The 23,100-nt window shown below is 36.4% G+C and overlaps 1 protein-coding gene across 4 annotated transcripts in view; it reads right to left on the reverse strand.

Moving 5' to 3' along the window:
- Window positions 1-23,100, reverse strand: part of LOC131160351 (protease Do-like 7) — a 133,915-nt gene that overhangs the window by 606 nt on the left and 110,209 nt on the right. For 2 of the 4 annotated variants that reach the window (XM_058115964.1, XM_058115963.1), the window contains exons 22-25: window positions 13,682-13,897; window positions 13,354-13,511; window positions 8,692-8,803; window positions 934-1,657 (exon numbers count right to left, since the gene is read on the reverse strand). In XM_058115964.1, the coding sequence (XP_057971947.1) occupies window positions 1,481-1,657; window positions 8,692-8,803; window positions 13,354-13,511; window positions 13,682-13,897 (663 nt within the window). In that variant the 3' untranslated portion in view covers window positions 934-1,480. Of the gene's footprint in view, window positions 1-129; window positions 889-933; window positions 1,658-8,691; window positions 8,804-13,353; window positions 13,512-13,681; window positions 13,898-23,100 lie in introns of those variants that run through there. The other 2 variants (XR_009138015.1, XR_009138014.1) reach the window with 2 other exon arrangements.

Genomic DNA, 23,100 nt, shown 5'->3' on the forward strand with positions numbered 1-23,100 from the left:
CACAATCACAGATAACGTGAACAAGGTTTACAAGCTAGGAAAGATTAAAAAAACCATTCACGATGAGGAAAATACCAAAAATGGGGAAAGAAAAAATAATAAAATTCAAAAGACCATTACAAGTGTTACCTTTCAATCTCTAACAAGGTCGGACAGTAAAAGACTGCTAAAGAAACCCAAAGGGTGCACCCACAAAGACGCTAGGAAGGTTGCTCCATCCCACAAAAGCTGAGAGCAGTATGATCAACTTCTAAAAATCCAAGCGTTTCTCTCTATCCCTACAGGACGGATAAAACAGCCGCACACCATAAGCCCTGACATTCCTGTTCTTACCAAAACAGTTGAAATTAAACAAAAGCAAGTCCCAAAGCCCCGACTACCAGTCGTCTTAAAATAAAAATAACAATAAAAACAAAACTAGAACACAATAAACCAAAATGAAAAGGCATTCAGGACCATAAGCCGGGGTGGCGCCTCTTATCTGTTTGGAAATGTTGGCCCTGAGCCGCCCTGACCCAAGGGTGGAGAGGGAGTATACTGCATCTACAAATTTTCATAACTAAGCAAATACTACAAAAGATCAATGCATCACAATCACAGATAACGTGAAATTTAAATATCATGGGGAAGAGAATTCAAAAAGAATTAAAAATAGTTCAACCAAAACCGGACATAGAGAGAACGCTGCAAGCTCATCCCTACAAACAGTGTCAATTACAACGTGCATCATATGCATTAAAAAGAGAACTTCAATTAATACTAAATCACATGCTCGAATTGAATGATTCAAACCAGCAATAATCACTGATCACATCATTGCCAAGGTCCCAATATCGCTGCTTGAGTGTGGGAAGACCATCCTGTCAAAATCAGTCCATATAGAGTTTCCTGGATACAGCTAGGAGGGAAACATAGAAACATGTGGATTAATAATTGAGAACAACCAAACCATGGAGAGGAAAATACATTACAAACTATCTCAATCTGAATCTGTCAAGACATTACAAACTATCTCAATCTGAATCTGTCAACTACGCAACCAATATAGTTGTTGAAATAACACATTACAAAAGCAGGGACTGGGAATTGAGGCTAAACGATGGATCAAATTATAAATATAAAAAAAGGCAAAAATACAAGTAGCTATTGATTTATTTCTCTCATCATCAAATGATTTACATAAATTATAATTGTCTAAGCTTGTGAACACATTTTACTAGTAGACCTGCCAAGGTATTTTCAATTACTATATGCAAGTAGACCTGAACTCCGTGGGGGTGAGTTCATATGTGGCCCTCCCTGCACAACTGCTATATTTCTATTTCAAATATCAATTTAGAGAGAGAGAGAGCCAAGCCACAAGGCACCATCAAGAAGGCGCCATTTCACTGCTGTGCAGAACCAACAATTCCAGGTAAATGTACGGATGTTCTTCGCCACTGTCCAATAATTTAATTTCTTGTTAGCCAACAAGGATTGTTCATAGTGTGCCACTGTCCAATGATTTAATTATCTTACGGCGCCACATTGCAGCATCAAGGTCAAACCTTACTTCCCAAGTAGGCCAGTAATGCAAGTCCTGTTTTAATGTCAGTACCCGGGGCTTTCCATTCAAGTGGACTGTTCGTACACGGACAAACTCACCATGTTCCAATTCCTGTCAATTTATTAGTAGGATTATTATAAATGAGGCAAAAACTAAAAAAATAAATAATATAGTGCAAATCTTACGATTTAAGATTCAAAATGTGCAGCCCAAGCACTAAAATGTAATAAATTGGTAATGATGTCTAGGAAATGGTGTCTAGGTTCTCTCCACAGATATTGTTTCCATAAAGAAATGCAGCAACAATGGGTTGGTGAGGGGAAATATCAAGGATTTTTTGCCAGGTAGAGGCAAGGATTCAACAACTTTTTCTTAACAGGGGGTAGCAGAGGGTATTTTGATGGTGTGGGACATTGGGATGGTAACAAGCGTTCATTGCCTTAGGATTATTTTCCCCTTATCTGTGTTGCTTGAAATTAGGGGAAGAGGGCAGTCGTGGTTTACCTGGGTCTTATTAGACCTATGTTTTGGTCTCAGTTTTTGGAATTGTTTTCTGTGTATGCGCTTTGTTATTCTGGCTTCAATTTTGTTAGGTTTCTGGATGAGAAAAAAGGGGGTGCCAGATTTCTTCAAGTACATATAATTTTAATAGATTTGTTAGGGATTGTGAGTTGCAACATATTCCTTTGGAAAATGCTTTGATTACTCAGTAGGGAATGTTAATTGGTTAGATACATTCTTGTATTGTGAGGGGTGGGAGTATGAGTTTCCAGATCTTACCCAAGAAGTTCTAGCTGGACCAATTTTTTTTATTATTTTCCTGTTTTGTTAGAGTTTAGAAACCCAATTCCTTTTCAGTTTGGGAACATGTGGATGGATCGTCATTCTTTTTGTCTTTTACTTGAGGATACTAGGGTGATTATCCTGTGGAGGGGTGGGAGGATTTGGGTTTGTGAAGAAGCTTAAGGGGACACTAGAGGCATTAAAGAAGTGCAATTCAGAAGCACTGGGGATGTTAGACCGAAATAGATTATTTTCTTGAGTAATTTGAGTGTTTTGAATAGATAAGGGGCTTCCGGAAGAGGAAGCTAAGTAAATGTGTATGCAAAATGAGCTTAAGAGTATGATTTGAATGAGAATAGGAGTTGAAGGCAGAAAACTAAGTTTAAGCAGGTGAAAATGATTATAATTTAAAGCTTTTTCATATGATGGTTAATCGTCAAATGAGATGTAATCATAGTATAGAGAAACGGATTTAGAGGAATGGGAAGGTTGTGAGTGATGTCTGAATGATTGCAGTAGAGGTAGCTGATATTTTAGAAATCTTTACACTGAAGGGATAACTTAGAAAGGTTGATGATTAAAGGGTTGAATAAAAAATCCAATTCCAAGGTTAAATTTGACTTGGTTGGAGAGGCCATCTCAGGTGGAGGTCAGCACCAGTGATGTTTAGTTTAGAGAGGGACAAGGCTCCAGCTCCAAATGGTTATAAAAATAGCTTTCTTTCAAGGGTTGGGATGTGGTGAGAGAGGATTCAGTGAGGGTCTTTCATGACTTCCATCAAAAAGGAAAATCAGGGGAGAGTGTTGATTCTACCTTTATCGCCTTTGAGCCAATGAAGAGTAGGACGATTAAGCATCATATTTTCAGCCTATTAGCTAAGTAATTAACGTGTATTCATTGCTAAAGTTCCTGCTAATAAAAGCTTTTGTGTTCATGTTGAACTTCAGGAAGACGAGACAGGGTTCGAAGCTTTTAGACAAGATGTTAAGCATAAAAGGATTTGGAGATAGGTAGAGAAATTGGATGAGGAGGTGTTGATCTAATGCAGATTTTCAGTAATTATTTATTGGGAGCCAGGAGATTAATTTAGGTCTTCTGAAGGGGTAGAGCAAGAGGATCCTTTGTCCCTGTTTTTGTTTGTCCATGTGGTGGATGTGCTGAGTAGGATGATCCATAGAGCGTAGTAGTGTAGTAAGAGGTATTGAAGTTGGAAGGGAGGGGTGATTGTTTCTCATTCACAGTTACGACACGATTATTTCCTAGATCATGTTGAATCTTTTCTAATATTCTCACTACCATACAGATTTTTGAGAGGGTCTCTAGTCTTAGAATTAATCTGAGAAGGAATGGAATTGGGACTGTAACCTGTTAATATTAAAAACTAGAGCTAATGGGGTTTTGGAGTTGACATCCTTAGCTTGGTGTGCTTCCCAAGATTGGCCCTTGACTTATTTGGAGTTCCTTTGGGAGGGAAACCTATTTCCATAGCATTCTGGTATCCGGTGGTTGTTACCTTAGCCAAGCAGTTGGATGAGAAAAAGCCTTATTTTCTTTTGATGGCCATATCAATTCCATACAGGCTAGTTTGTCCACCATTCCTTTGTATTTTTGTCTTTATTTAGGATTTAAGGGTAGTTCAAAAGCTTGAGAGGATTATGAAAAATTTTCTTTGGTTAGGGATAGAGGGGAGGAGGATCATGGGTTAAAAGGGTTAAGAAAGACTGAAAAAGGGAGGTTTGATCTCAGTTATCAGTCTCTAAAAATTCTACTCTTTCAGATAAATGGTTGTCGCAGGTCCCTTGGAGGTAAAGTCCATTTTGTATAGAGATATAAGTTTGGCTTGTGAGAAAATAGGTGGGATGCAAATTTGGATCTTAGATGCTTGTCTGTGTCCTTGGACAGTTCATTTCTCAGGTTTCCCTTTGTTTCATATCTTTCACAAAGTTTCACATAGGACGAGAAAACCATTTTCAAGTTAGGGAAGATGTTTGGGTACGTGATTCTACCTTCTCATCTTACTTTGCTCATTGTATCATCCTTTCTTCTCCTCCCAATGATGTGATTTCATCCTACTAATTCCAAACAATGACTCACTTGCCCAAAGATTTTCAGTATAGCAGGAACGTGGATGATGGGAAGTCAAAACGAACTTTTTTTTTTTTTATGTTGTTTGGAAGGGTTGTTATATCTCTAGCAGCAGTGATAGTAGGAAGTGAGTTTTTAGGATTCTTTGGGGCATTATTCGTGCAAGCCCTTTTTTTCTCACCTTGTCAAGGCTGGCGCCTTTACCTCTTCACCAGTCTATAGGGGAGGCTAAAGTCCCTCCTATGATAGAGGCATTTGTTTGGCTAGTGGCCCTCAATGGAGTTGACAACAACAACATCATGCAGAGTAGTATTTATGAAGTTTCTTCCAGCTGTGTGCTCTGCAATTGTGGAGTAGGTTACTTGCAGTTCTTGGTGAAGTTTCAGCGTATGCAAAGTCAGGGGAGGAGTTTTTAAGGGTTTCTTTTGTTGGTTTTGCGAATGGTAAGGATGTTGAAAGGTTATGGAAGTGTGCTCTGTTTACTGTTGGTAGGTTATTTTTATGCAGAATTTCTTGCTTTACTGTAGGAAAGGGTGTGTAATATTAAGCATCTCCTGGGGCCTTAATTGCAGTTTGTTTCAAGGGCTGTTGTTTTAAGAATATCAACTGTGACTTGGTGGCATTGTTGAGCTGATTATTTAATAATTTTCTTTTCTCTATGATTGAGGATTCCTTGTTTACTAAATTTGCTCTTGGTAACAAGCCTCATAGTCATGTTTTTGGGAAATATTTGGGTGGGCAATTCTGGTCTGTTCATTTCTAGATCATTAATGGAGAACTTTTCTTGAGATTTCCATTTTCATAGGTCTCTCAATGACAGGGAGGTGGATAAACTCTCAGCTTTTTAGGGTTTGCTCAAGGGTTTCTGTCCTAATATGAAGGATACTCAGTTGTGCTCTATTCATTCCTCAGGGGAGTTTCTTTGTAAGTCTTTTTTCTTTTTGAAAATTTGGTTCAGATAAATCTGTGTCTTGCACTTCATAGTTGTATTTGGAAGGCCAAAGTTCCCTCGAAAGCTAAAGCTTTTATTTGGTTGGTTGTTCTTAATAGAGTTAACACGAACAACATGTTGCAGTGTAGAAGGCCTGCTAAGGCTTTATTTGTGGATGTATGCACTCTTTATTTTGATAGTTCAGAATATTTTCTCAACTCTTTTTCACTTCTTGGAAGATTTGGATGAAGTGTTTTAGTAAGGGGAGAGTTTGATTTTTCCTTATTCGGTTTAGGATTTGTTGGCTACTTCCTTCCTTTATGAGGTTTGGTAGGGGTGAAGATGGTTTGGAGTTGTAGAACTGTGGGATTTTTGCAATTTTGTGGGTTATTTAGCTGAAGAGGAATGCCCGTATCTTTATGGGGAAAAATATGTCATCTTCGCTTTGGGATAAGATTCAGTATTTGGCATTGACTTGGGCTTGTTGCAGATGGGTGTTTTAAGAGGGTGTGCTTTTCAGACTTACAGCATGGTTGGAAGGCTGTATTATTTAATTGCAGTTATCTCTTTTTTATTCTTTTTCTTTTTTAGGGAGATTTCTTAAGCTCCTTTTCTTCTTTAATAACATTTCAAACCAAAAAAATTCTCTCCCAAAACGACCAAAAGAAATAGCCAAAATATCTTCCACCAACTCTGGACAAACCCACGTTTCAACAAGCACCCCAAAAGGAGTATTCAACAAGTTCAGCAAAAGAGCAATGAATAAAAAAAAATTGACGAATCTCTTGAACTATTTCCAAACATGAGACACATAACTAATGACAAAGCATTAGAAGACCTCTTACCTCCAGCAGACTGTTTATGTTAGCTCTATTAAGGGCCACCAGCCAAACAAACGCCTTCATCTTAGAAGGAACTTTAGCCTCCCAGATACCCAGATGAAGAGGCTCAACCTTGTTAAGATTAATTTTTTTTAAAAGGAAATCACATCATTATGACAGGAAGAAAGATGATACAAACAAGCAAAGGAACATGATAATGATGCCTCAACCCCCCCCCCCCCCCAAAAAAAAAAAAAAGAAGAAAGGTTTCTGAAACCTAATAGGATTACCTCCCCATTTGAAGTTTCGTAAAGGGGGGAAAAAAAAAAAAAAGTGGATAAACCTTTGAAATGAACCTCCAAAGACTGTCTGAAGAACCCCTTAGCGCTCAAACTAGCATCAACCCCACCTCCCCCACCAAAAATAAATTTTTGTAAGCCATATTTACTTTTTATTACGACATGCCAAAGAGAATTCATCCCCAAAGGGAACCTTCGCAACCATTTAGCCAATAATAAATTGTTTCTAGAGACCAAATTACCAAGACCCAATCCACTTCTTCCTTCAACCTCCCATATTAGCAAATGATCTTTCCTTTCAAAGAAAATCCCTCACAATCCTCTATAGTTCTTGAACTAGCTCTCAAGGAATCCTAAAGAGATATAAAATACAGCAGAATAGTAGAAAGGCTGGTCTAAATGAGAATAATTCCACCATCTAGAGAAAATAGAGCTACTTTCCAGCCATCAAACTGCTTAGCAACCTTAGGAACCACCAAATCTCAAAGAGGCTGACGAACAAGACCGACCTTCCAAAGGAACTCCTAAATAGATCAAACACCTTTCTAAAACATTATCCAGCCCAACACCACTCTTCTCTAAATTAATTCTAAGACCAGAGACCATCTCAGAGAACTGCAGAACAGTGAGAATGTCAACAAAAGAGTCAACATGGTCATCTGAGAAAATAATGGTGTCATCTGTAACCTGCAAGACATTACAACTTCCACCTTACCCATTCGACACCCCTCACAATTTCTATCAAATCTATTACTGTACTCGACATATCCACAACAAGGACAAATAGAAAAGGGGATAAGAGATCCTCTTGCCTAACTCCCCTAGAAGGAGACCTGTTAGGTTGCCCATTAATAATTACTGAAAAATATGCATTAGAAAGACACCTTGTAATCAAATTCCTCCACGTAACTCTTTTCTCCTAACGATGCAATCCAAGAATTCCAACCAACTCCATCACAAGCCTTCTCAAAGAATAATAACACAATGCTGCTCTTCTTCATAACTCTTATTACTTCATGTCAACATTATAAAAATATTTTATATTGTATTATGGTATATTATTTTATCACATTATAATATATTTGTATGCATATATATATGAATTGAACCCTGGTACATGTATGGGTACACATACTCATGTACCTGTGGATGGATATGTTATGCATATGTATGTAAATGCATGTGTGTGTGTAAATATATATATGCATGCATAGATGATTCATAATTGGTGTTGCATATAGATGTGTGTACATGCATATAGGGTGAGGCAGGTAAGTATGCAATTTAAAAATCTTCTATGATTCCAAATCCAGGCTAAGGGGGGGGGGGGGGGGGGGGGGGGGGGGGGGGGGGGGGGGGGTGGTGGAACTAAAAAATGGGTTAATGGGGAGATTTGATTCATGTATAGAATGGGAATCAGAATGAAATTCCCACAAACTGATTCCAAGAGGTTCCCAATTACCAAACAGACTTTAAAATGAATATGATTTTGTGGATAATGTCCAGCAGGTGCTAGGTTCAAGTCTAATGACAGTTCATCTAGGCTTTTTACAAGACATAATTTTCTGTTTGTGTGTTTATGCATCCACTCAAGTTAAATTTCTCCAACTTAAAGAGCGGCATCATTTTTATATGCGTTTTCTTTTTTCGTCCCAGAGGCGAGGATGGGATCGGGTGGGGAGGTGTATGTGTTGGCTTCAAGTATAATACTGGGGCCCGTTTCCAAAACCTCCAAGGCTTTGAAATAATTGTTGTTCCAACATTTGCAATCTTTAATGAACTTTGTGCAAAATTTTTAGAAGTTTACAGATCATGCAGGTAACTAATGTTCGCTTATGCTAGTCAGTTGACTTGGTAAGGTTTAGAATTTCACCAACTCGATAGGCATAACGAGACTTTGTTAGTCTTGTGCAACTAGTGTCCCAAGCTGAGGCTCAAGCATAAATCCCACAATCCCATGCATCCAAAAGTGATGCATCAGTAAAGCACATGCTTAACATGTTAAACATTTTTTCCAAAGTGTATCATGTATATATAGCTCACATGCTACATGTTCTCAGCATAAATTCAAGCCTGTATCATTCCTTTTCCCTCAATGTTACCTGATTATCTTCAGTGACTACATGTCTCACATGCCAAGTACATTACTTTGAGCAACTATTAACATAAGATATTTCAAATAAAAATTATTTAATTTTCTACAAAAGTAACGGTTGAGTACCATACCTTCGTCACATCAACAAATGCATCTAAATTGGGAGTTGGCTTTCCATTAACTTCAACTATCCATTGAAGAGCATACAACCCATATCTGTGTACGGGACTCCCATGACACCACCTGGTAATTTTTAAGATAATTGTCAAACATCTCAACATAAAGAACTTTAAAAATGTCCAATAAATAATAATAGAAAATTATTGAAGCTCAAACAGTGATTAAAAAATACATACAACTATTGATAATGTGTTGCCTTGATTTTTAGGTAATCTCAATATTTACCTGCTCTATAATTCTCCCTCAGAAAAATCAATATAAAACTTTTACTCCAAGTGTCAAAGGCAGAAGTCAGACAGGATTGGGGGCCAGAGTGACATTAGAGGAAAAGAATAGCAGCTCAAATCAGAATGTAGTGGTACTGCAAAACACTTGCTGCTGAACAGCTCAAGTTTATCCAAGAATATTCTTTGGAATGAGGCCTCTAGGATAATGGATATCCACACTTGGGAACAGGGAAATCCCATGTTGCAGTTATGTTGGATTCCCTAGGAATTCAAGATTGCCCTAGGGCATGAGAATCTAAAACCAAACCTTCTCTTATGTAATTTTAAATTCAGATGATATTTCAGACTAATGCAAGAAAACAAAATCCCCACCATTCATCGATTCATGATGAAATTGCCCCTACTTGTTCATTATTATTAATGTTGTTGTTGAGGCTGTTGGCCCACAATTTAACAGCTTAAGCTTTTAGGTAAAAGGGTAATCTAACATGGTATCAGAGCTGTGGCCGCCAAGATGTCCTATGTTCTAGTTTTGTTGCTCACATTTAATGTAAGTTTGTTAAAAAATTACCGTGTTCCTAATATGGGTGTTATTCACTGTTCGTTTACCTCTGCATGTTCATTTGGGTTGTACGTGCAAGTGAGTGGCTTGATATGCATTGTCAAAACTTCCGTTTCGAAATGAATATTTTCGCTTCCGCCACCCTCAAATCAAAAAGCAATCAATTTCTGTTTTACAAAACTTCCTTTAAAATTTCAAAATATCATCTGAAATATACTAAAATCCCAAAATTTGTAAGCAAGATTTGCCAAAAATTTAACTATACAATGAAAATTCCTCAAAATTCAAAATTAAGATTCAAAACCCAAATTGAAATATTCTCTCTTAATTTATCCTCTCTCTCTCTCCTTTTTTTGTTTTTATATATATATTGAAACTAAAGAGTATTACATGAAGGACACGAATCATAGCTTTCACATTTTATAAATTAGATGAAAAATTAAATTTAGATGTTAGCTACGTAATTCTATTCGACCATTTATGCCTAAATTGTGTAATTGTATAATTAAAATAATATTTAAATAATTTATGAATTTCACTTATATTAATTTAATACATTTAACATAATTATTATAGTACTTTTATTGCACTTTACGCACCACATAAATGTTCTTGATGTACTTTATTTATGATATTTTTGTTATAAATCTTGCATAATTATGTCTAATAATAGTATCTAAAGTTTCATAAATGAACTTATGCCCTACTACTAATTTCCAAAAATTTTCTTAAAAAATCCAAATTAAAATTGGCATTGGATTTGAAATTTCCGTACTTTTGAAAATTGCAACTGAAATAAAAATTTAAGGCCTTGTTTGGCTGTTGCAAGCTGGGGACTTTTCCCTTGAACTACCTAGGTCTGCCTCATGGAACAGAGTTCAAAGAAAAAAAAAAAAAGGATCTAGGAACCTATTGTTGAAAGATTTGAAAAGAAGCTGGCCGGTTAAGGAAAAACTCTGTATAAAGGTGGAAACTCACTTTCATCAAAAGAACTCTCCAATCTCCCAATATACTTCATTTATATTTTCTCTATTCCTTGCTTCTATGGCCAAAAGATTGGAAGACATTCAAAGAAGATTTCTTTGGGGAAATACAGGTGAGGTTATCAACTTTCCTATAGTTAAACGGAAAGTAGGCAACCAATTCCAAGAGGTGGCCTAGTCTCAAAATTTTCACATCCTTGGCAAATGGCTTTGGAAATTCATGAATGAATTATTGGGAAAGATTACTGCCTTAAGCCCTTAATAAATAATAATCACAATTATTAATTATACATGCACATATGTGAATTATATTATTAGAGTTACATATTTTGGATTATTTTTCTAGGAATCTCATTGAAGTAATTCTAGAATACCGTGCAATGCCAAATATGTAAACAATTTTTTTTCTTTAGATAAAATTTTTTTATTGAAAGTAGAAGGAAAACCAAACACAATAAAGGAGAAGAAGTCAAATACAACAACAACAACAAAGCCTACTCTTTGACTTCTCTTTCCTCTTGCATAATAGATTTAAGGTACTGAAATCTACTAGTGCTATTAATTTCTTGACGATCAAATTTAATCTTTTTATCCACTATTCTTCTTACCAAGGTTAAAATAACATTTCATATATTCTATCTTATTTCTACTTATCCTAAAACTTCTAGACTCTAATGCTTCTCTCCATAAATCTAAATTGGATTCTGCCCCCGTCCTACAATCATCAATCAAGATAATATCATCTACAAACAACATCCACCATGGGATGTTGTTTTGGATACTCCCAGTGAGTTCATCAAACACTATAGCAATAAGATAAGGAATCAAAGAAGATCCTTGATGTACACTTATTGTGGTTGAAAATTCTCTAGACCCTCCACTTGTAGTACTGACACTAGTCATTACTCTTTCATAAATATCCTAAATGACACTAATATACCTACTGCATACTCCTTTATTTTCTAAAAACCATCAAAGAATTTCCTTAGGTATCCTATTATAGGGTTTCTCTAGGTCAATAAAAACAATATGTAATTCCCTCTTCTTTCCCCTAATTATTTTCATTAATCTTCTTAAAAGAGAGAGTTTTTGTAGTTGATCTCCCAAGCATAAAGCCAAATTGATCCTCCGAGACTCTCGTTTCTAACCTTATTCTTTGCTCGATTACCCTTTTGCAAAGTCTCATCGTGTGACTCATAAGGCATAAGTTTAATTCCGCAATAGTCATTACAATTTTGAATATCACCTTTGTTTTTGTATAGAGGTATTAGCATGCTTTTCCCCCACTCATCTAGCATTTTCTTGGTTCTTACAATTGTGTTTGAATAAATTTGTTAACCATATACTTCCAAACTTCAAGTGGGGTGTTATCTGACCCAATAGATTTCCCTTTTTTTTCATTTTTTTAAGTCATCTTAACTTCAATGACTCCAATTTTCCAAATAAATCTTTTTTTTTTTTTCCTCATTCATCACTTCTAAATTGTTTTCATTAAATGACTTATTAAATTAGCTTCGTCACCTCCCTTTCATGTTGCCTTCTTTAACCAAGACATTATCATCCTCATTCTTTATACATTTTGCATTATCTAAGTCCTTCCACTTTCTTTCTCTAGCTCTAGCAATTTTAAATGTCTCTTTACCCTTCTTTTGCATCTAGTCTAGCATATATATTATCATAAGCTCTATGTTTAGGCATCTATTCTTGCATCCTTATCCTTTCTCACAGTTTTCAATGTTTCTACAATTTTGACATGTTTCATACACATTCCTTTTGTCCTTGTGGCTTTTTGGACATCTTGATTCCACCAACTTTCTTTACCGGCTGAGAATCTTCCTCTAGATTCACCTAAATCTCGATTGCTATATTTTTAATAGAACCATCCTATTCCATATAGTGTTTGTGTCCATCTTATCCCCTATTAAGTATTATCCAATCACCCTTTTCAAACATTTTATCTTTGAAAAGGGTAAAAGACACAGACCTACCCTAAGATTCAAGGAAAAGACACGGACCTCCACTAAAGTTTCATGAGTTCCAAGGAGCTCCCCTAAGATTTAAAAAATTCCACAAAATTCTTTTAAGGTTTGCTAAAAATATACTAAATTCTCCTTACATTTGGCAAAAATACAAACTCTTTTAAGGGTAAGTGTCACAAAATTCAAATTTCAAGGGAAGTTTGTTGCTTGTTTGAAATCACAAGGGAAGTCTATGGGATTTTTGAAACCTCAAGGGATGTCCTTTTGCCAAACCTTAGGGGGTTAGTGTCTTTCGCCCTAAATTTTACTACATTTTATTCCATCATTCCACCACCTATGGTTCTCTTACATTGATTTATGTTACTTTTTCTCTTCCATCTTTGGTACATATATCCAATACTAAAACTCTACTTTTTGTCGTCAAACTTCAGGGATAACTTTACAACTACTACCTGATAAATGATCTCCCCTCATAGTTCTCTTACAATTCTTAACGAAGAAGATGCTAAATATTAATCTTACATCCTAAAAATCCTAATGGACGAACCAAAGGAAAATATTCCATAAGATACTAATCTGATTTCCGAGCATAAGATAACCAAATGCCCCCGAGAAACATAACCATCATGACCCTATAGTAATATTTTAAGACCTTAAATGCAGGACCATTAGCAAGTTGCCTACACTTTGTCTTGTTTGACATGAATGGGCTTACTAAAATGTTACATTTAACTTCTACAATTATGGACAGTCCTAATGAGGTAAATGTAAATGATACTCCATCATTTTGCTTCCAACATTTAATGCCTTGAGTCATAAAAAAATAGATCCCAAATCATTGTTTTAGAAGCATAACCCTCACCTTGCCACATACACACCATGTCCTTCTTCAGGAAGAAATCCGAGAGCTCGCACTGCCAGGTGAGGATCCTGAACAATACATCCACACCAGTTTATCATGCGCGTCGTGCCATTACCATCCCTAATATCTGTTCCCACAAAAAGTTCAATTTCACGTCCCTGCCAGACCACAAAACAAACCAAGCATGAGCTATGAAAAATACTTCCAGGTAAAAGAGGATCTCCAAGTATACTAAAAACCATGAAACATTATTTACCTTCAGCTTTTTCCCCACTACCCGAAAAAATAAAAAAGGAAAGAAAAATAGAAAAAGGATCTACTAGTTCACCTGCCGGAAAATAGTCAGGTTGAGCTTTCCATCTTTGCCGTCATTTTTGTCTAATGCTTGACAAGCACTTTCTATGTCATGGAAGCATGTAATAGGGTCTTTGTTTATTGCCAAGACCATGTCACCTTGTTCTAATAAATTCTCAGCTTTTGATCCAGCCAAACAAACTTTAACACGCAAAACTTGACGCCTAATTGGATCTTTCTTGACAAGGGCCTTGAAAGGACAAATAAATGCAATTAGGAAATATACTACCATATGTTTCGGAAAAGAAAGGTTAAACAAAGTCGATAGAACAATTATCCAGTTCAAAAAGCAAATAGTAAGGATGATGTCATCATAGCATAATAGATATTGAATGCACAGAATAAAATACAAACTTCCCCCAGTGAATTAATGATAACAAATCAAAAAATTCAAAAAAATAAAAAACCAATACATTGTCTCTTTCATTATCTAAGTCTCTCTGGAATGGATCCATCATCATTCATATCTACGTATGCCTCCATAAGTGTCTGCATCCTCCCACCATCATTAATGCTCAGGCTTAGTATAAATTGATTTACGATTCGAAGAATGGATCTCATTTTGACAATTGGCAGTGGGGCCATATGTATTTTATTAGTTCAACACTTCAACCATTACTTACATCTGTGTCTTGACTAACCCAATGTCCAGGAAAAGCTCTCCACTGCAACCAAATGCCCATTCTTTTCCCTGGTGCAGGGGGTGAGTGGCTGTGTGAACAGTCATAAGATGACCACGTCACCTCCACTACCCCTCTATTTTCTACCTCACCCATCAAACAGTTTACACTGATACACGCATCTAACATTTGCATCAAGGGAATACTTAAACTTTACACAAATTGTTTCAGATTCCCAACTACAGTGATCTGAATATATTTTTTTAATATGGGATCAGACAAAAAAATGTAACATAAATTTCTCCTTTCTTTTGTATTTTCCTTTTTTCTTTTGTGCTTTCTGTTCCTGTTTTTGTTTAGAATTATTTTTTCCCAGTATTTTCTGGTTGCAGACTAAGATCCTGCAGCCTTATCAAACACAACTTTTCCGAGATGAAGTTACGGATCTGAGAGTAAGAGGTTACAACTAGGGGTGTACATAAATTACTGAAAAACCAAAAACTGGACCGAAATCACAAGCGGTTCAGTTTTTTGGTCTCCAGTTTCAGTTTCAGTTTCAGTCTCTGAAAATGTAAATTTCCTGTTCTTGTTTCGGTTTCGGTTTCAAAATATAACTGAAACAGAAAAACTGAAAAACCAATTTAAATAAATATATATATTAATATAATTACTTAATATACATAAATTTGGGCTGGGGAGTGGGGGACTAGGGTTTCATATTCATTTCAGATTTCACTGCTCTATGTTCTTTGCGAGTCCCTGACGCCGACTCTGCCTCTTTCTCTGACTCTCGGTCTCTCTCTGTCTCTCGACTCTCACTCTCTCAGTCAGTCGCCTTGCCTTCTCCTCACTGCTCTGAGCTCTCTACGACTCTGCCTCTCTCTGTCTCTCTCCATCTCTCGGCTCTCACTCTCTCAGTCTTCTCGCCTCTGCACAGACAGTGCAGCTGTGCTGCACCACCTCTGCGGCTCTGCCTCCCTCCCCTGTCCTCTCCACTCTCAAGCAGCTGAGGACCTAAGGTACCACCATGCTTGGCTTATTAACTTTTAAATTGATCCTATATTCAGCAATTATCAAGGAAATAAAATTGCTCTATTTCCAAGAAGTGTAATACTGAAACTACTTAATTGTAGAATCCTGATTTTTGCCAACTAAGAGCGAAAAATGAAATCACTTTGAATGTTGTTAGAAACAAGGTGGAATTTTCGCCATTTTACATGGCTTTTAAGACATAAATATGACTAAAATTTAGCTGTAGGATATGATTTGAACTCTTGCTTGAGTTTATGCTAGGCTGGCTGCAATAAATTTTAAGAAATTTAATGCTTCTGCCATCTGTTGTGTGAATCTCGGCTTAAACATGCCTCATCTCTGCAGATTCTCAAATGTGCAATTTTTCCTTTTGTTTCTACCAGTTACATTGTATTGTCATATTGAACTGTTCTATGATAAATATAATGAAGAAAAGTTGAGCAATGCCTCACATTGGTGGAAAGCTATTATGCCTGGTGGGAATAGTAGTGGGGAGCTTGTCATTTGGGGCTTGTCGTAAGACTTGTTGCAATTAAGCTCGACTTAAGTTTCTTTCTTCTTTTTGTCATGTTTATTTTTGGTCAAGATTCATATGGCTCAAGGATGCCTTGGATGCAAAAGTTTAAGCCTTATGTTCTTGATGCAGTGACTGTTTTCTTAGTAAAATTAGGGTAGTTTTCTTTTTTTCTATCTTAAAAAAATTTGATAGATGGGGTGGAGATTGTGACTGGTTTTGCAAAATAGTCCTAGATGTATTTTGAGTTCTCTTCTTGTGAAGTACCCAAGGATGCCTTGGATGCAAAAGTTTAAGCCTCATGTTTTTGAAGGATTTTTTAGAAGAAGAATAACCATTCTTATCGAATTTCAAGAGACAAGGTTACAATATAAATAGTAGAGGAAGACCACCAAATTAGGAAGGCCAGAAAATCAGCAGATGTCTAGGCTAGAACTGAAACTACTAGAATCTGAAATAGTAATTTCAAATTTTATTCAAAAAATAGAATTTCCTAATTTATTCCCTAGAAATCCGACCACCCCCCCCCCCCCCCCCCCCTAGGGTCAAGTTGGAGCGTAGACACCTATCATGCCCAACTTGCTTACAAAGAGCTCAAAACTAGGTCTAAAAAGTCCTTTGGTGAAGATATCGGCTATTTGTTGAGTAATAGGAACAAAAGGCATGCAAACAGCTCCACTATCAATCTTCTCTTTTATGAAGTGTCTGCCAATCTCTACATGCTTCGTGCGATCATGTTGTAATGGATTTTGAGCAATACTTATGGCAGCTTTGTTGTCACAATACAACTTCATTGGCACATTCACCGGCATCCGCAGCTCTTCAAAAATTCTCTTCAACCATAGCATCTCACAAACTCCGTTAGCCATAGCTCTATTCTGCCTCGGCACTGCTCCTTGCAACCACATTCTGTTTCTTGCTTCGCCATGTGAAATTATTTCCCCAAACATAAGTAAAGTATCCTGACGCAAATCTCCTGTCAATAACTAAGCCTACCCAATCTGCATCAGTGTATGCCTCTATGTTCTGTTGTGTGGTCTTCTAGAAGAGTAAACCCTTGTCCAGTGTACTTTTCAAGTATCTAAGAATCCGATAAACTACCTCAATATGTTTCTCGTAGGGTGAATGCATAAACTAGCTTACCAAACTCACAGCAAAAGCAATATCGAGTCGTGTATGTGATAAGTAAATTAACTTTCCCACCTTTGATACTGAGTTGTATTCACTGGATCACCTTCCTTGTCATCTCCAAGTTTCTGATTGGGATCTATTGGAGTGTCTGCTGGCCTAACACCGCTCATCCCAATCTCCTTAAGGAAGTCAATGACATACTTCCGTTGGGAGACAACAATCTCTTTCTTCGACCGAGCAACTTCCATTCCAAGGAAATACCTCAGAGATCCTAAGTCTTTGATCTAATGTTGATGAGAGGGAAGTCTTCAATTGGCTCATCTCAAGTACGAAATATCAATGAGAATTATATCGTCTACATACACAATAAGTATCGTCATCTTCCCGTCCTGTGAATGTCTTCTAAACATCGTATGATCACCTTGCCCTTGAGTACACCCCTGACTTTTAACAAACTAAGTGAATTTCTCAAACCAGGCTCTTGGTGACTGTTTTAACCCATATAAGGACTTCTTCAATTTACACACCTTTGTGTCAAACTTTTCACCAAATCCTAGAGGTGCATCCATGTACACTTCTTCCTCCAGGTCTCCATTAAGAAATGCATTTTTTACGTCCAACTGTTGCAAAGGCCAATCACAATTAGTTGCAAGTGATAAAAGAACTCTACAGAGTTAAGCTTTTCGACTGGGGCGAATTTCTCCAAGTAATCAATGCCATAGGTCTAAGTGATCCCTTGGCAACCAATCGAGCTTTATACCGTTCTAGAGAACCATCAGATTTATACTTGACTGTAAACACCCATTTGCACCCTACAGTCGTCTTTCCTCTTGGTAGATCAACTAACTCTCATATGCCATTTTTTTCAAGAGCTTTCATCTCCTCGAAGACAACCTCCTTCCACTCAGAAACTTTCAGAGCATCCTGCTCAGTATTAGGAATCTCCATACAAGACAATTGTGAGGTAAAGGCATGAAAAAAAGGTGAGAGATTTTCATATGACACATAATTGGGCAATGGATGTTGGGTGCAAGACCTCACACCCTTCCGGACAGCAATGGGAAGTTCAAAATCATCGAACTCAGGATTGGAACCAGACTCGGGTTTAGGACTAGAGGACTCAAAACTTGAAGATGAAATGGACTGAACATGAGGTAAAGGCTCGGTGAGGACATTACCTGGAGGATTTACGGATTCTGGACAGTGTAAAGGATTGGAATACCCTTTCTTTCGAGTTGTCCTCTGTCGCGAGTAGACAATATCAAATGGTACCAAAGCTGTGGTGTTTTTTTATGTTTCTCCTTTGTTAGTCATTATAGGATCATGAATATCATGAGATGGCACTATATGTAGACCTGCCTTTTCAGTATCTAAAAAACTCAACTCACTTTCTCCTGGTATAATAAAGCTTGGGTTTTCAAGTTGAATAATCAAAGTTGGAGAAGGATAATTTTGCGTGTCTTCAGTTTGGAAAAAATCATGAAACACAGCCAAATCTTTATTTTGGTCCCCCACACCCCCCACCCCACCCCCGCGCGCGCGCGCGTGCGGAAGATGAGGCATAAAACAGGGATGTAATTCAAAGAATGTAACATCCATGGTAACAAACACTTTCTTTGGAAATGGGTTCAAAACATTTATACCCGTTTTGAGTGGGAGCATAACCAACAAACACACATTTTGTGGCTCGGGGTTCAAGTTTTCCTTGATTATAACTATGAATATGAACAAAAGCAGTACAACCAAATATCTTTAGTGGTAAAGAAGAAGACAGCCAATTTGTTTGATAGAACTTATGAAAAACATCAAAAGGTGTTTCAAAGCTTAAAAGCTTATTAGGCGTTCTATTTATGAGATATGTAGCAGTAAGAACGGCTTCACCCCAAAGATATTTAGGTACTTGATTGGTAAAAAGCAATGCCTGAGCTACTTCCAATAATTGTTTTTTTTTTTCTTTCAGCCAAGGTTTGCGGAGTGTTGACACAAAAGCTTTGATGAACAATTCCTTTTTCAAGAAAAAGTTGGCCTAAAATGTTTTTGAAATATTCTCGACCATTATCACTCCACAATATTTGAATATTTTTTTTTGAAATTGTGTTTGTACCATGGTGTAAAATTTTTTTAAACTTGTTTCCACTTTAGATTTTTCCTTTATCAAATAAGCCCAACTTAATCTCATGTGATCATCAATAAAAGTCACAAACCATTTTTTGCCAGAATACGTAGATGTTCAACATGGGCCCCAGATACACTATGAATCACAGTAAATGATGTAGTTGGTTTGTAGGGCTAGGTGGAGAAGGATGCACGATGATGTTTAGCAAACTGACAAACTTCACATTGAAAAGAAGATGGACTTTTATTCCGAAATAAATTAGGAAACGAGTATTTTACAATATAAACTAGGATGGCCTAACCTATAATGCCATAACATGATATCATTATCCTTGAAAACAGAAACAGAATTTAAGCATGTACTTTGACATTGTCTACTCGAGTTAGGTCCATCGTCAAAATAATAGAATCCATCTTTTTCCTTAGCATTGCCAATCATCCTCCCTGTGGTCAATTCCTGGAACTCACAATAAGAAGAGTAGAAATTAGATTGACATTGATGATCAGAGGTAATTTTACTAATGGACAACAAATTGCAAGACAAATTTGGAACGTGGAGCACATCAAGGAGAGTTAACAACGAAGTGAGTTTGATAGTTCCTATCCCGGCAATTACCAAGAGTGAACCATCTACAATTTTTACCTTTTTATTACCTGCATACGGACTATAGGATGAGAACAATTTGGAGCAACCAGTCATATGATCAGTTGCGCCAAAATCAAGTATCCAGGAATGAACAAAATTAGGAAGGCTCCCGAGTCTCTTCAGCAGTGTCTTGGTAGGCGTGACGGTCATGTTTGGATTTTGGCTTCCAATTTGCTGGTTTACCATGAAGCTTCCAACACGTCTCCTTCGTATGCCACGGTTTTTTGCAATGCTCACACCATGGTTTCTTACGCCCATTGAGTTTTGTAACCATGAGATAAAGGGCTAAATTCTAGGAATAGTAATCAGCAAATACAGACTTGGGAGGAATAGTGGTATTGGGAGGAATGGTTTTGGAAGTACTGGAAGAGTCGGTAGGATTTCTTTGGGCGCCAGTTGTCACAGATTTATACGACATCATCAGAAGAAAGAACAAAATAGAAAAAGAGCACAAGGCTCTGATACCTTGAAGGATTTTTTAGAAGAAGAATAACCATTCCTATTGAATTTCAAGAGACACGATTACAAGATAAATAGTAGAGGAAGACCACCAAATTAGGAAGGCCACAAAATCAGCAAATCAAATCAGCAGATCTCTAGGCTAGAAAACAGGAAATTGAAACTACTAGAATCTGAAACAGAAATTTCATATTTTATTCAAAAAATAGAATTTCCTAATTTATTCCCTAGAAACCCGACAGTTCTTGATGTAGTGGCTGGTTTCTTGGTAGTATTGTGACTTGCGAGTGTTTTAATATTAGTTTATGTTTCAAATCTAATGAATTTGCAATTATGCATGACTTTTATAGATGACTGAAATTGGGGACAACGCAAGTATCAATACAACTCCTTGTTCGAGCCCAAACCCAAGTCCAAGCCCAAGCATGAATACAGAATAAGGAGATAATGTTGCTACATCAGGAACAAAATTGGGTGAGAAGAGGAGGTTTAAATAAAGATCAGAGGTATTGGACCATTTTACTAGATTATGTATTGATGACACTACAAAGGTAAAAGCTCAATGTAAATATTGTCTGAAATTGTTCTATGCTGATTCAATAAGAAATGGAACAAGAGTTTTTTGGAATCACTTGAATACATGTGCTAAGTATCCTTATGGGAGACCTCATGATCGTAATGAATCACAAATTAACTTCAAACCAAAAACAAAAATGGAAGAAAAACAATTAACATGCCAAAAATATGATGTCGGTGTTCTTAAAAAGGCTTTAGCATATATGGTGATAGTGGATGAATTACCTTTTAGATTTGTGGAGGGACAAGGTTTTAAATATTTTTGATATTTTTGTAGGCTCATGGAACCTATATTTAAGGTTCCATCAAAAGTGACGGTGGCAAGGGATTGTCTTCTTTTTATATGGAGAAGAGAAAAAGAAATTGAAAAAAAAATTTGAAACATAATTTTCAACAAGTTTGCCTTACAATAGACACTTGGACATCTTTACAGAATGTTAGTTACATGTGTTTAACTACGCATTTTGGTGACATTGAATGAAGATTATGAAAAAGATCTATAAGTTTTGGTCCAATTCCTATTCATCAAGGGGAAGTTTTTGGTTTTGCTATTGAGAAAGCTTTGTTAGATTGGGGAATAGATAATGTTTTTACTATTATTGTAGACAATGCAAGTTCTAATGGTACAACTAGTTACTTAAAGAGGAGAGTGAACAATTGGAAGGGTCGTGTGCTCAATGGTGAGTTCTTGCACATGAGGTGTGTTGCACATATCATTAATATAAGTGTGCAAAATGGATTGAAACTTATGGGAGATTTGGTACTTCGAATTGGGCAAGCAGTAAAATATATTAGGCAATCACCCGGTAGAATTGCAAAATTTAAAGAGTGTGCAAATGAGGAAAAAGTTAATTATAGAAAACATTTGTGTTTGGATGTGCCTACTAGATGGAATTCCACATATATGATGTTGGACACTGCTCAAAAATTTCAAGAAGTTTTTGATGGATATGATGAAAAGGATCGAGATTTCACACTTAATCTTTCGAGATATGGTGGAAAAAGAAAGCCAATGGAAGATTATTGGGATAATGTGAGGATGGTGCAATTCTTAGAATGTTTCTATGAACACACTTAGTGTATTTCTGGTTCTAATTATGGGACTTATAATACTTTTTTCAATGAAATTTGCATGGTCAATGTTTTTTTGAAAGATTGGTGCAATAGTGATGATTTTGAATCAAGTGAAATGGCATTCAAAATGAAACATAAATATGATGATTATTGGGGAATCCAGAAAAACTGAACATGATGATGTTGGTTGCCACCATTCTTGGTCCTCAATACAAGTTAAGAGTATGTGGACTATGCCTTTCTCAACTATTTTCTCCTCCAACAACTTCAATTTTGAGTAAAAAGGTGAAAGATGTTATTTTTTTAATGTTTGGTGAGTACAAAAATGGGGGTAGACAATGCAGTGGACCTAGTGGTAAAACATCTGAAATTGGATCTAGTTCTTCTAGTGGTATGGACCGTACGGTGGATGCTGAGCAACCATCAATGAAGATAAAGATTCTTATGGTGGATAAATTCACAAGGCATAGGTCAAAAAAAGAAGGTGAGAAAGGCAAGAGTGATCATGATAAGTATCTTTTTGAGGACCTTGAAGAGGCTAGTCATGAATTTGATATTTTAGGATGGTGGAAAATAAATAATCCAAAGTTTCCTATCCTTTCACAATTAGCACGTGATGTTTTGGCTATTCCCGTAGCTACTGCGGCCTCTGAGTCTGCATTTAGTATGGGAGGTCATGTTCTTGATTCTTTCAGGACATCATTGACTCTTAAGATCGTGGAGGCTCGTATATGTACTCAATATTGGTTGCGAAATTCACCATTACCACTTAATGATGTTGAAAGCCTTAAAGAACTTGATAAACTTGATAAACTTGATAAAGGTAAAAAATAATTTCTTACGGCATTTTTTCACATTTCGTAGTTGTTTTATTCTAATTATTGTTTTGTATTTATTTTCTCTAATTTATTGACTTTTCCTTTTTCATTCATTTCAGAATTTGATAAATTTGGTGTAAATTCTTCTAGTATCGACACCGTCAATGATATATTGGCAAGATTATGCATTCATCTCTTTTTATGAACAATTGAACATTGATCGTCGATTTAATTTTATCTAGTTATAACTTTCATATTGTTTCATTTTATTAGAAACCATAAATGATGAATGATGCTTGTGATGTGTTTTCTATACAAGTTTTGTCGTACTTTTACTCTCATTTTTATGCTAGTTTGTATTTAATTTTCTTATTTATTAGAGTTTTGATTTATTTTTTTTATGTTTTA

The sequence above is a fragment of the Malania oleifera genome, chromosome 7, assembly GCF_029873635.1.
Source record: "Malania oleifera isolate guangnan ecotype guangnan chromosome 7, ASM2987363v1, whole genome shotgun sequence".
NCBI lineage: Eukaryota > Viridiplantae > Streptophyta > Magnoliopsida > Santalales > Ximeniaceae > Malania > Malania oleifera.